We start from the raw sequence: 12,808 nt of genomic DNA, 5'->3' as shown, positions 1-12,808 counted from the left end.
CAAAGCTGCAAGATTGGTGGGCACGGGTCAAGCACTTAAAAGCTTTTAGAGTGCTCACTACCTAACTCAGTGACCCCATGTTAGGATAAGTTGGTCCTAGAATAGGTTAGATTGGCACTAGGTCACCCATCATCCTCAAGATAATTTCTGTGCAGTGAGGTTCTTTGATTTAAAATAACTCAAAATTTCCAACTGAGCAACATGTCCCTATTAAGTATTACTCTGGCTCTGAGAGCCCCGAGGCTCAGTTAGTGTACATATAAGAAAAACTGGATGAGGTTTTACTTTTCTCTCGTTCTGTATCTTGAGAACTTGGCTTTGTGACCAGTGAGAATATTTTCTATCCTCTCTGCCAGGTGCAAGGTGCACATACCAGCATGCATCTTGGTGGCCACTCAAATAGACTGGAGTTCTGAGACATGAAGTCATAAGCAGCACTCTCTTTCTCTGAGTGTGCAGTCTATGAGGGGAGTTTGTTATGAGAGGTCCCACTCAGTCTATAAGGGGTTTTAGCCATCTCAGCCTGTGTCATTTTGTCAGTGCTAGAAAAGTCCCATTCCAGTAGCGCCTGCCTGGTGTCATAGATTAGCATGTGTGTGACTGGAGATGTCTCACATTCTCCTTGGAAACCTGAGACAGTGTTATCATTATACCATTTTTACTGTAACAACTTTTGTAGACTCTTTGAGTGAACTTCTTGAATCATAGGGGCTGCCTCTTCTGTACCCACTTGAGGGGTGTCTCTTGTGTCCATGGTAAAAATTGATTCAGAGCATAGGAAGTTGCTTCCGGGTTTTTCCACAAAAAGGCTTATTAGTTTGAGTTGCTATTAAGATTAATACACAATCGTTCTTGTCAATGGCCAGACAGTAGATACTTTATAATACAAAAATATATAATTGGTTATATTTAAAAGGAAAAATTTTAGACGTCATCTTAAACAGTTGGTGCCTTTGGAATGACCAGATTTAAAAAGAGGACCTAAAGGGGGCACCTGGGTGACTCAGAAGGTTAAGCATCTGACTCATGGTTTTGGCTCAGGTCACGATCTCACAGTTTCGTGAGTTTGAGCCCTGCATCAGGCTCTGAGCTGACAGCGCGGAGCCTGCTTCAGATTCTCTCTCTCCCTCTTTCTCTCTCTGCCCCTCTCCCTCCCCCACTCTCACTGCCTCTGTCTCTCTCAAATAAAATAAAACTGAAAAAAGAGTTTAAAAAAAAGGACCCAAAGGAATATAATCAGTAGCCTTAGGGACTCCTTTACAAGGTTAAATAACAGAAATTAGAACAAAAATTATAGTACACATCCAGTGTAAATTCTCTGTCTTAAATTCCAGTCCCATCTCCTCAGCAAATTCCCTAACTCCCTGAATTCCCCTGCTTTCCCTAGAAAATTGCATATACACCCAGCTGCCTGTATACATTTTACTTTCTCTAAAAGATTTGCCTGGAGCTTTTCAGTTTGTACTTCAGACGCGAGTGTATAGGTTTCTAGTTTAAATGCTGAAGGCTGGGAAGTAAATTTAAACAGAAGCACCTGTGACAGGCAGTAGGCCTCACTTTACTATTTCCTACAGTTCCTCCTACTTCCCAGGGCTTTGTAATCAGGCCCTGCCAGCTTTGGGCCTTCCTATGCAGTGTCCCTAGAGGATATATCCTGGAACCCCCACTGCAAAGAATTCATGACCCATGAACAGGAGCAGATCTTTCACATTATAAAGCCCTCTTACCTCCACTTTCAGAAGACATACCAAATTTAGAGAGCAGAAACATTAATGGCCATTCACAACACTACTAACAGAGACCTTGATTAGCTGCAAAAGAGTGTTCTCCCCACCCATGGTGTCGCTGTAGTTAACTGACAAGCCAGATGGCTCCCTGAGGAAAAATCTGCCTCCCATAGGAAACTGGTGACCACAAAGTATCTCTTAGATCCTCCAACAGATGATCAGCTGAAGGCCTGAAGGCTGGTGTTTGGGATCTGATAGAAGCAATAGTAGAGGCTTTTTCCCCTAAGGTGAATTGGTCCAAGGTTGAATTGTACAGTCTGAAAGAAGGCCTTTGTGTTTTAAAATGCTTAATAGAAACTTTACAGAGGTATATTGCACTAAACCCTGAAGTTATAAATAAGGGAATCTTTTGGTTTCTATCTTCGTCGGAAATCCTTTCCATGATGCAAGTCTTTATCTTACAGATCTTTGCAAAACCAGAAATGAAGCCCTGGGAACAATTACCATCCCTCAAGTCTCCCTTATAAATCTGTGTAGATACTGTAAAAGATTGGGACATTGAAAATAGAATTGTCCCTCACTTAAAAAGAAGGCAAAATTTAGATAGTAATTACCCCACATCTCTGATAATAGGCAAATGTATCCCAAAAGCAGAATCTTGGAGAAAACTATGTATACTTTGTGCTTTTGTGATGTGAATTTTCTACCCCCAGATCCTATAAGACCTAAGAGCCATTCTTTGAAATGCAAACTTCAGGAAAAAGTTTTTTATCAAGAAGGAGGGAAAAAGGAGCTTGGTGGAAATAAAGCGGATAAAAAATCTTAAGTGTTATCTCCATAAATATTGAAAAGCTTTAGCCATCTGAGCAGGTGATTTAACTTACTTCAGCTGTCAAAACAAAATTTGGATCCAACTGCTTTTTTAAAAACCAGTAAGGTTTGCATTATCATACCCATCTCATGGCTAAAATTTTAAAACAACTATATTTTGTGTGGTAGATGTATTATTCTACCTCTGGATAGTGTTGCTAATATCAGTTTTTAAAAGAATTCTACTTAATTGGCTTAAAAACAAACAAGTGCTTATATGGATTAAGTAATCTTAAAATTCTGAGAAATACATAAGACCTAACACAAATGCCTTTTAGGTCCACATAATTTGGAAAAGCAGTTAGTATTAAAGCTAGTTTAAGTTCATTGGTTTAGTTACAATAGACATGTCTTTAAAATTATCAACACTGAATATAATGCAGACATACAACTTACTGTACCTGAGTTTATTAGTGAAATAAGTTCATGTTATCTCTGTTAAAAAATTTGTCAGCAAGAAAAATAGGTTGGGATGGCTGACTTTGTCTATCTCATGAGATTTTCATGGGTAATCCGAACATAATTGTTGGGAGCAAGTGATTTAGGTAGATATAAGTGAGATGAGAATTGTTAGGTGAATTTTTTCCACAGTAATTATGTTTTATGGTATGTGTACTTAAAAAGCTTTCCAAATCTCTTTGGTAACTTCTTAAATCCTTAGAGTTTTGTTTGTAAAGTCAAGTTACATTATAAAAATTAATTTCTTTTAAAAAAATGTCTTTTTTAATGTTTATTTTTGAGAAGGAGAAACCAAGCACAAGTGGGGGAGAGGCAGAGAGAGAGACAGAGACAGAGACACAGAATCTGAAGCAGACTATAGGCTCTGTGCGGACAGCTCAGAGCTGACAGCTCACAGCCCCTGATGTGGGGCTCAAACTCACAAACCGTGAGATCATGAGCTGAGCCGAAGTCAGATGCCCAACGGACTGAGCCACCCAGGTGCCCCCTTTTTTTTTTTAATTTTTTAAAGTCCATTTATTTTGAGAGAGAGCGTGCAGGCAGGGTAGGGATGAGAGAGGTGGGGAGAGAGAATCTCAAGCAGGCTCCACAGTGTCAGTGAAGATGTGGGCCTCGAACCCACAAACTGGGATATCATGACCTGAGCCGAAATCAAGAGTTGAATGCCACCCCAACACCCCAGTAGAAATTCATTTCTAAATAAGATGGAAATACTAGATCATTTCTAAATAAGATAAAATACTACAACACTAATTACCGTATAAAGTTTTATCCCCTTTTGGATTCACAGAGGAACTAAAGATATTTGGTGTGTTAGTAAACTTGTCTTTTGTCACTTTGGCAGATTTACTGTGAGGAACAATATATTTCTAGAAATTATTGAATGTGTTCAAAATTTCTTGGTAATGTTACAATTGTCTACTTCTTAGTTTTTACTAGAAATCAACATTTCTAAGGGTTAAGAATTTTATTTAATATATGTAATTAAGACTACTGGAAATAATAGGGGTGATAACTGCATGCAAGGAACAAGTTGAGTTTCTGACTAAGAGAAGGTATGAGGTATGGAGATGTGTTTTTGGTAAGAGAGAAACAAGTAATTTTTTCCTAATTGTTTCAGAATGGGAAGGAGAGAAAATTTTACCTTCAAGGTCAAGTTGGCTAAAGTTAAATGAATTTATTATAAGGGTTTTACAAAATAACCTTTGAGGTCGACAGTGTACTTACATTTAAGTACAACTGAAAGTATTCTTTCATCTGCTAAAAGGACAGAGTTTTCTTGGACCATCCGATTTTCTTTCAATAATGTGAAAGGTTTTTATTCACCTTTTAAATAATCTGCCTAGGAAACAACAATTCTGTGTATTATCAAAATAATTTCCTCTGTTGTCTTAACAAGTTTTTGATTACTTAAGAAAACAGAGTGTTCTCTATTGCCAAGGTGTTTTTTTTTGTTTGTTTTTTTTCTGGCTACTTGAATTTCTATATTTGAGTGCAAAATCTTTGTCACTTTGGTTAAGTTATCTCACAGTGGCTTATGATACTGTTTGACCAAACGTTCTAAAATCTTTTTTTTTTCTAATGTTTATTTTTGAGAGACAAAGAGAGACAAGAGCACAAACAGGGGAGGGGCAGAGAAAGAGGGAGACACAGAATCCGAAGCAGGCTCCAGGCTCTGAGCTGTCAGCACAGGGCCCAATGCAGGGCTTGAACTCACAGACCGCAGGATCGTGACCTAAGCCAAAGTCAGATGCCCAACCAAAGGAGTCACCCAGGCTCCCCTAAAATCTTTTGATACTCTGACAAACTTCTCAAAATCGAATTCTAAAGCCATTTGTGACTTCGAAGTAAATTTGTGATTTTGCAAAGGATCCCTGGAGTATTGCAAAAGATATGTTCTTTCTCCTTGTCAGATGTGCATTTCTGAACAAATTAGGTTTATTTGATAAGTCACATGGGAAACACTGTCAAATAAGAAGTAATACTTAAGCCTTCTTTATGTTGTTTTTCTATAGTTGTATGTAAGTGTTCCAAAAATAATATAAAATTCCCAGAAATGTGATATGTGCTGGTATAATGTTGTCACTTGTAATTCTAGTCTTTTTTTTTTTTTTTTTACCTTTTTAACATTCATTTATTTTTGAGAGAGAGCGCGCACGCACGAGCGGGGGAGGGGCAGAGAGAGAGAGAGAGGGAGACACAAATCTGAAGCAGGCTTCAGGCTCCGAGCTGTCAGCACAGAGCCTTGATGTGGGGCACGAACCCATGACCATGAGATCATGACCTGAGCCAAAGTCAGACACCCAACTGACTGAGCCACCCCGGCGCCCCATTCTAGTCTTTACCTTAAGATGTGTGCCAGAGAGATAACCAAATAACCAGGGCCATTTTTAAGTTTGTTATTTACAAAGAGTTACTGTTCTGCTCTGTTGCATTGTGAATATGTTTCATCCTCAGATTCATGGAAAGGACTCTGACAAATACTGTAGTATATTGTTTCTCATAATTTTAAGATCATACCATTTAATTGGGTAAGGATTTGCAGAACTCTGATGGAGAAACATCATTTCCTAAAACTGCAAACATAAGATCCTGATCAATAAGCATTAATTTTATGGGACTGAATGGACTAATGAGGATGACTATAATTTTTATAACTTTTTGTTTGAAACATTACTGTTTTTTAATGTTATGTTTTTCCACTTTTAAGGAAACTTTATAACAAACTGGTAAAGTATACCTTTGTAAGCAAAGACAAAACCTTAACCTTTTCTCCCTACCTGATCTCTCTGGAACTCAGAAACTTCTTAGTATTCTTATTTTCATGGCAGTACAGTTATTTGCATAAGTTCAATAAGAATCGGTTCTCCTTGTAACAAGACACAATTGGATACATTGGTTATGTTGCCAAAGTTTTGGCTGGAATGTCATATTTGAGAATGTGCATAGAATCACATTATGACCAGACAGCTTTAAGGAACTAAAGCGGACTTCATGGAGCCATTAAATCCCTTTGGAAAAACAGCCTGGTACCTTGCTTTCAGGATTCCCAGCAGCCTTACCAGGTAAACAAGGTCATTTCCTAGCAGGCTCAGAAACCTTGGGATATTTTGGAGACCTCAAGAAAAGAAGAATTTATCCACGTCTATAGGTGTAGCAGGCAAAGTCTTATAGCAGGAACTTTGCTTGGCTTCCTAGCCTCAAGAGTCTTTTGAAAGTTCAATCAGAGTCATGCCTGGCTGGCTCAGTCAAAGGAACATGAACTCTTGATCTTGGGGTCATGAGTTCAAGCCTCATATTGGGTGTTAAGATTACTAAAAAAAAGAAAAGAAAATTAACTTTTTAAAAATCATAAAAAATAAAAGGTCAATCTGAGATTCCTTATGAAAAGTTCCAGCAGATTTAAAAGAGCCTGTATGGTCAATATCTATTCTTGCTGCACTTAGGTAAATAATCAGCCACGTTTACTAGACTTCATTTGCAAATGAATTTGTCTCATTGTGGTTATATTTGATAAAATGAGGGTGACTGTAGAAAGAAAAATTGTTTCCATAATACACTTTTATGGATATCAGATCCTGTTTCTGTTAATTGCCTTTGAGGTCCTGTTTTATACCTGTAAACTGGACTAGATGCTGAATTCTTCTAGTTCCCTCCGATATTTGGCTATAATTCTCCAAACTGGCATTTCTAAGTTTTTTTTCCCACCTTTCTGACTTGGAATTGTTGAGAACTGAAATATCCCTGTTCCTGAAGCTGTGCAAGCAAAAGCTGGATAGCTTGATATAAACTTTATAGAAATTACCACAGCAGCTCCTGCATGGATGGTCTTCATACCTAATGCTGTGTGGCCACTCAGAAAACTCACCAGAGACATTCACACTGCAAACGAGGAAAATCTGTCAGATTGCCACTGCCTTCACTTGTTCAGTCTGAAGGTGTTTTGAGCCAGACATCTAGAAATCTTGACTGGCTGCCTTCACAACTTAGAGATTTAGATTATAGTCTGTCCCAGCCATTAACTTTTGCTTCCATAAAAATAACCTTAGTAAATTCCAGATTGTACAATGTAGGCCTAACTTTGGGAGCACACCTGTATTACTACCTCCTGAAATGAGACACAACTCTTTTCATTGAACTGACCAGTTCTCAGGGCTAAGAGACTGGTTCAGTGAGATGGAGCAATCTATCAACTCAGCTTCTAGAATGCTAAATTTCTTGGGAAGTTTCAAAGGCTGGACTGAAGGGGAGGAAAAAAATGCCACCCGAGTATGTGTCACTTTGGCAGGTAGATTATTTTGCACTAAAGATAATCAAGTATCAAAAGACTCGAGGGGCGCCTAGGTGTCTCAGTTTGTTAATTATCTGGCTCTTGATTTCAGCTCAGGTCATGATCTTGCATTCACGGGTTCGAGCCCTGCATAGGACTTCACATTGACAGTGTGGAACCTGTTTGAGGTTCTCTCTCTTCCCCCCTCTTTCTGCCCCTCCCACACGTGCGCTCTCTCTCAAAATGGATAGAGGGTTTGGTCCTGAAAGAGAAATATCAGCAGAGGTAACTATAAAGAGTACAAGCTAGGTGTGGTGAGCTAGGGCAAGTTTAGCAAAGCCTATTTGTTCAGATTCCTCTCTGTGTCCCACTGTCTCTGTATAGCATGTCAAATATTTGTTTACCAAACATTTGCTTTTCCCATCTTCTGTAAATTGTCTTCCTTCCCTGTGACCCCCACCTCCATTCTCCTTAACTAGGATGGCATGTAAACCTTAATTACCTTTGAACCTCTCATGTATATGAGGCTCCCATATGAAAGGAATTAAATTTGTTTTCTCTATGTTAATCTTTCTTATGTCAATTTAATTAATAGACCCTCCAAAAGAACTTAGAAGGGTAAAGAAAAAAAGTTTTCTCCCCTACAGGAGTGAATCTGCCATATTGTATAATATCACAACTTTTTTGTCCTGTTTTAATTTTAGCTCTTTTAGCATCTTGTTGATTGGTCTTGTTTATTCTTTATATTCCATTCTGTTACTTATACAGAAAGTATCAATGGAGAATTCATAATATTGAATAGATTATTTTATGTGGCAAATAGTCCTTTATTACTTTCAGTTCTTGTGTATATTTAGGCATTTCCATGTTACTGGAAAACTTGAGGTTTTTGGAAGAAAAGATTTGAGGCTCTTGGTGTTTCATTTTGGTTTTGTCATTTAAAATTATAGCCCCCTCCCCTACTTCCTATATAGTAGATGGGTACAGACTTCTAAGGATGTCCTCATACATTCTCTTGTCTTACATTTCCTTTCCTTTACATTTACTCCTCCTCTGCAGTTATAGGATTCATGGATGTTGTCAGGGGAAAGGGCCTAATTTCTTTCTTCCTGTCATCTCAAATTAAATAATATATGTGTCCATTAAAAAACCAAGTACTGGTTCGCCAAAGACAACCCTATTGTGTGAAGATATCTTTACATTAGTTGGAAAATATAGTGATAAAATCCTATACCTATCTATTCATATGTCATCTCTCTGTTCATGTGTGTGTGTATCTAATTTCAAAACTTTTATTTAAAATAATAAAAATTAATGAGTGTTTCAAATGTGAGAACATGCACCATAAAAAAATACAATTTCTAATTTCTTGAAAGACAAGTATCATCTTAGGAGTATCGTTTGTTTTTTGTGCTTTAAAATCTTACTGGTGTAGGAGTCATCATTTCAATGAATGACACCCATGCAGAAATACTCTGTAGAAAGAAGTTTTATAGGGTGTAGCAGTAACTATTTTTATTTCTCTTGCTTTGTACAGACTTTTCTTCACAGGAATTAGAGATTTTCATTTGTTCCTTTTCCTCCTCCTGGCTTCAAATGTTTGTTGCAGAGGCAGTCTTTAAAAAGTTGTGTTCACAGAGTTCCATCAGCATTTCTTCTGAGCCACTCTCTCTCCAAAAAATGGTAAGCACCAGTCTGTTCTAGTTCTTCTAATTGCCAAAAGATGACTTCATAAATTCAACTTTAAAATGTTTTTGTTATTTCTAATAATTTGGCAGAGATTATTAACTCTAAATCTTACAAATTTATATAAATCTATATAACCTTTCAATTCTGTGTAAGAGTGGGTATTTTCTACCTTGAAAATGAAGTGATTAGTGAATAGAAATTTTAATTACGTATTTGAGAGTAATTAAGGATTGATAACAGAAAAATAATACAAAAATCTTTGTTTCCTTGCCATAGCACATAAAATAATAATTTCGGAAAGATGTAGATCCAAAAAAATTTTATGTAATATTTAATGATACTTAAAAAGCAAAATGTGTCATTGATGCCACAAGTTATTCCTCTTTATCATATATATATATATATATATATATATATGTGTGTGTGTGTGTGTGTGTGTGTATATACACACACACACACACACACACACACACACACACACACACATAAGCTGCGTTTGATTCAAGGTTTTCCAGTTTTATCTTGTCTGTCTTTAAGATCTACTGTCTTCGGTTTCTTCAACAAATGAGAAACATGCTTGTTTATTGATCAAATTGGGCAAATACTGTTTTGCAGCAATCCTTGTCTTCAATGACTTTTACTCTTCTTATTCTACTTATTCCAGACTTGTTTCATGTCGAAGGAAGGCATTACCAAAGTGGAAATGACAAAATACTGGTTGTACATAAACCATAAATATTTAAAATATGCAAATGAACTATAACAAGTTGAACATTAGGCTAATCAGAAGAACTTTGCTAAATGAGCATCAAAAGTGAATTTGAAAAAATAGTTACTTTCAAGAAGATGTTTTTCTTTTTACGTATGTCATATTAATGACATGGAACTAGCAGCTTTCTTAATATCTTGGCATGTTCAAATGAGAAACGGTAGCAACCATAGTGATTAAAACAAGAAAATATAAATAATGGTAAAATGAATCAGATAATTTCTTTTTAATGCTTTTCCAGGTCTTTGTAGTTGAGAAAGCATTATAATATTATTTTGCAACAGGTATATTCCTATTTGCCAGCTTTGGGGAAAGCTGGTGTGCATGGGGCTGGAAAGATACAGATATTAAAGAAAATGGGACAGCGGCCTTGCCTTGAATCTCAGAGAGCCTTGTTAATGCTGAATGGTGCGAAACAGAAACAAGGGGAAGGGCTGCCAGAATTACCGTAAGTGATGGTCATGTATCAACCTTTTTTTTTTTTTTTTTTTTTAAATACAGCCCTTTTTTGGACACATTAAGTCTTAAACTTAATACTTACCTGTGATGTTGTCTGAATTATACTGAGTAGCACAAAACTCAGTTTGAGATGTATAAATAAATACATATGATCAACATTATTACTTTCTTTAATGCAGGGTATATGTTTTATATTAAGAGCAAGTGCTTCCCAAAAGAAATAAAACTGGTTTTCAAATTCTTTTACACCATTTTTGCCTGTGATTTAAATTACTATTTGTATATATAATATGATAAAGATAGGATTTCAGAATCTATAGTCATGTAGGATACTCTGAATTGTTAACAGTAGTTTTCCCCAAGTGAGATACCTCTTCTAAAAGTTTACTGTATAAAATTCAGAAAACCTTAAAATGTTTTTAGAAAGAATAGGATCAGAATATGAAAATAAGAATGGGGAACAAGGGCCTGCATTTGGATCTTAGCGCTTGGCTTTTTTTCTCTCTGCCAAATGTAGTTCACTTGGTCTCCTCCTCTACGTGACAGTCCACATTCATAAATTTTTCAGTGGGCAGTTGGGGGTACCACGTTATTAAAATAAGAATTAATGCATGAAAACTTATTTCTGTACATGTGAAATAAATATTGAAAAAAATAAGCAGTAAAAACGTGAATGAATAAGGGTGGGGGGGTTAAATGAACAGGGGGCTGGATTTTTGAAAGTACTCAGTATGTAATGTACACTGCCATACCTTGGTGAAAAACCAGCTTTCATTTTTTTTTTTTTTCTTTATTTTCAGAGAGCTGAACCTTGCTAAATGTTCCTCATCGTTAAAAAGATTGAAAAAGAAGTCAGAAGGAGAATTATCATGTTCCAAGGAGAATTGCCCCTCTTTAGTTACAAAGATGAATTTTCACAAAACTAATCTAAAAGGTATTCCAAGTATCTAATTTATGCTAGGAACTTCTCATGGTTGTAGTCAGTATTTGCAAGTTTTACACACTGGCCCTGATGAATACTTGAACTTGACTAGGTCCAGAAAATACCTTCTTAGCATATTATTTTTTTGAACTGTCATTTATGCAAAGAAAGTGATTGTTTAATACTCAGTATAATAGAATATTCCTCCCTTTCTTTTTTCCCCCTGCCTCTCCAGATATTAACTCATATTGAGCTCATTCCAAATTTGCCCGCCTTACTTTTCTATTCCACCTCAACCTGTGCAGCTTGGGATTAGACTCTTTTGATTTGAAAGTATAATTCAGTCTTCATCTCTCTCAGTCCTAGACATTTTGTGAACAAAGAATGGGGAGTAGTCTATGTTACATAGCTGTGTTAAGCATATGGACTCTTTTCTCCCAGGCATTGAGCCCAGACTATGAAATGTGTTTGGCTTTTGGTTCTGACTATACTGGAACCTAAGTACCTAAAGGATGGAGTTACAAGAATAGTGCTGTAATAATTCACTTCGGCACCTCTTTCACTTAGTGACCTCTTAACTAAAATATAAGACTCTTCCAAGAGTCTGTACCTGGCCAAAGAAAATTGCGCAGTCTCTTGATACAGAGCTGTATTGTGCTTTTAATACACAAATTTTCATTAGGACACCAATGTGAACAGTAACAGTGAAGCTCTTTTAATCCTTTGACATGAATAAAAGTTCATAATTGCATTTCATGTATTTAAAATAGCTGCCCATTTAGCTCAAAATGTGAAAAATGTATTAAAGGGGAACTCCAATATTAACTGCACAAACAGTGTCCTTTTTCTTTGTTTATTGTGTCAGAAAGTAAAATGAATATGAATGACTTTAAGCTGAACAGCAGAGGGAACTGGGAGGGAGGAAGAGAACTGAGAAATAATAGAGAAAAAAACTTCAAAAGCTTTTCAGTGCATGTAAAAGAGATGTTTTGGTAGAAGTTACAGAGATAATCTATAAAATTGAATACTAAAAATATGCTATTTAGTATCATATCAAGAAAGAGTTTGATCATTTCATTTGTTTTCTAGGCAGTCGCTTATTATAAGTTTTTTTAATTCAAGTTACATCAAATTATCACTACGTCTTACTAGTCTTGGTTACAACAGAGATGGATATGGACACTTTTAGCCAGCAGGCATTAATTGCATCCCTCCTAGAAAAAACTTTACCATTTCATTTGTCACTCTGTTTCAGCTTTAAATGGTACTAGGATTTTTTCTTTCGCGTGTGTGTGTGTGTGTGTGTGTGTGTGTGTGTGTGTGTTTATATTAAGATTCCCCCATTTCTCCTTCTCTGTGCTGCTGTAGCCAAGCCAGACAGCCTATTGAGAAGCAGCAAACCATCTGTTAATGGATTTGAAGTTCTGAATTATACTTGAGTGTGTAGAGGCACTCGTGCTTAGCCAGAAACATTCATTTGAATTAAGCTATAAATGCTGTATAAAAAAGAGCCATACATTTAACGTAGGTTCATGAATAAATTTAAGAGAGGGCAATTGCACTCTAAACTTTTATTGCTGCAAAACCCAGTATTTTTGGTGTTCTCTGATCATTTGGAGCTTTTATAGCGGGATTGAAGCTTT

At 36.5% G+C, this 12,808-nt stretch overlaps 1 protein-coding gene across 3 annotated transcripts in view; it reads left to right on the top strand.

Moving 5' to 3' along the window:
- The window catches only part of SLF1 (SMC5-SMC6 complex localization factor 1), an 83,909-nt gene that overhangs the window by 64,966 nt on the left and 6,135 nt on the right, over window positions 1–12,808 (top strand). For all 3 annotated transcript variants that reach the window (XM_058681481.1, XM_058688560.1, XM_058736975.1), the window contains 3 exons: window positions 8,864–9,009; window positions 10,069–10,232; window positions 11,044–11,177. In XM_058681481.1, the coding sequence (XP_058537464.1) occupies window positions 8,864–9,009; window positions 10,069–10,232; window positions 11,044–11,177 (444 nt within the window). The remainder of the gene's footprint in view (window positions 1–8,863; window positions 9,010–10,068; window positions 10,233–11,043; window positions 11,178–12,808) is intronic.

Source organism: Neofelis nebulosa, chromosome 1, assembly GCF_028018385.1.
Source record: "Neofelis nebulosa isolate mNeoNeb1 chromosome 1, mNeoNeb1.pri, whole genome shotgun sequence".
NCBI lineage: Eukaryota > Metazoa > Chordata > Mammalia > Carnivora > Felidae > Neofelis > Neofelis nebulosa.
The sequence above is the reverse complement of the archived record's forward strand: the minus strand, read 5'-3'. Positions and strand labels throughout refer to the sequence as shown.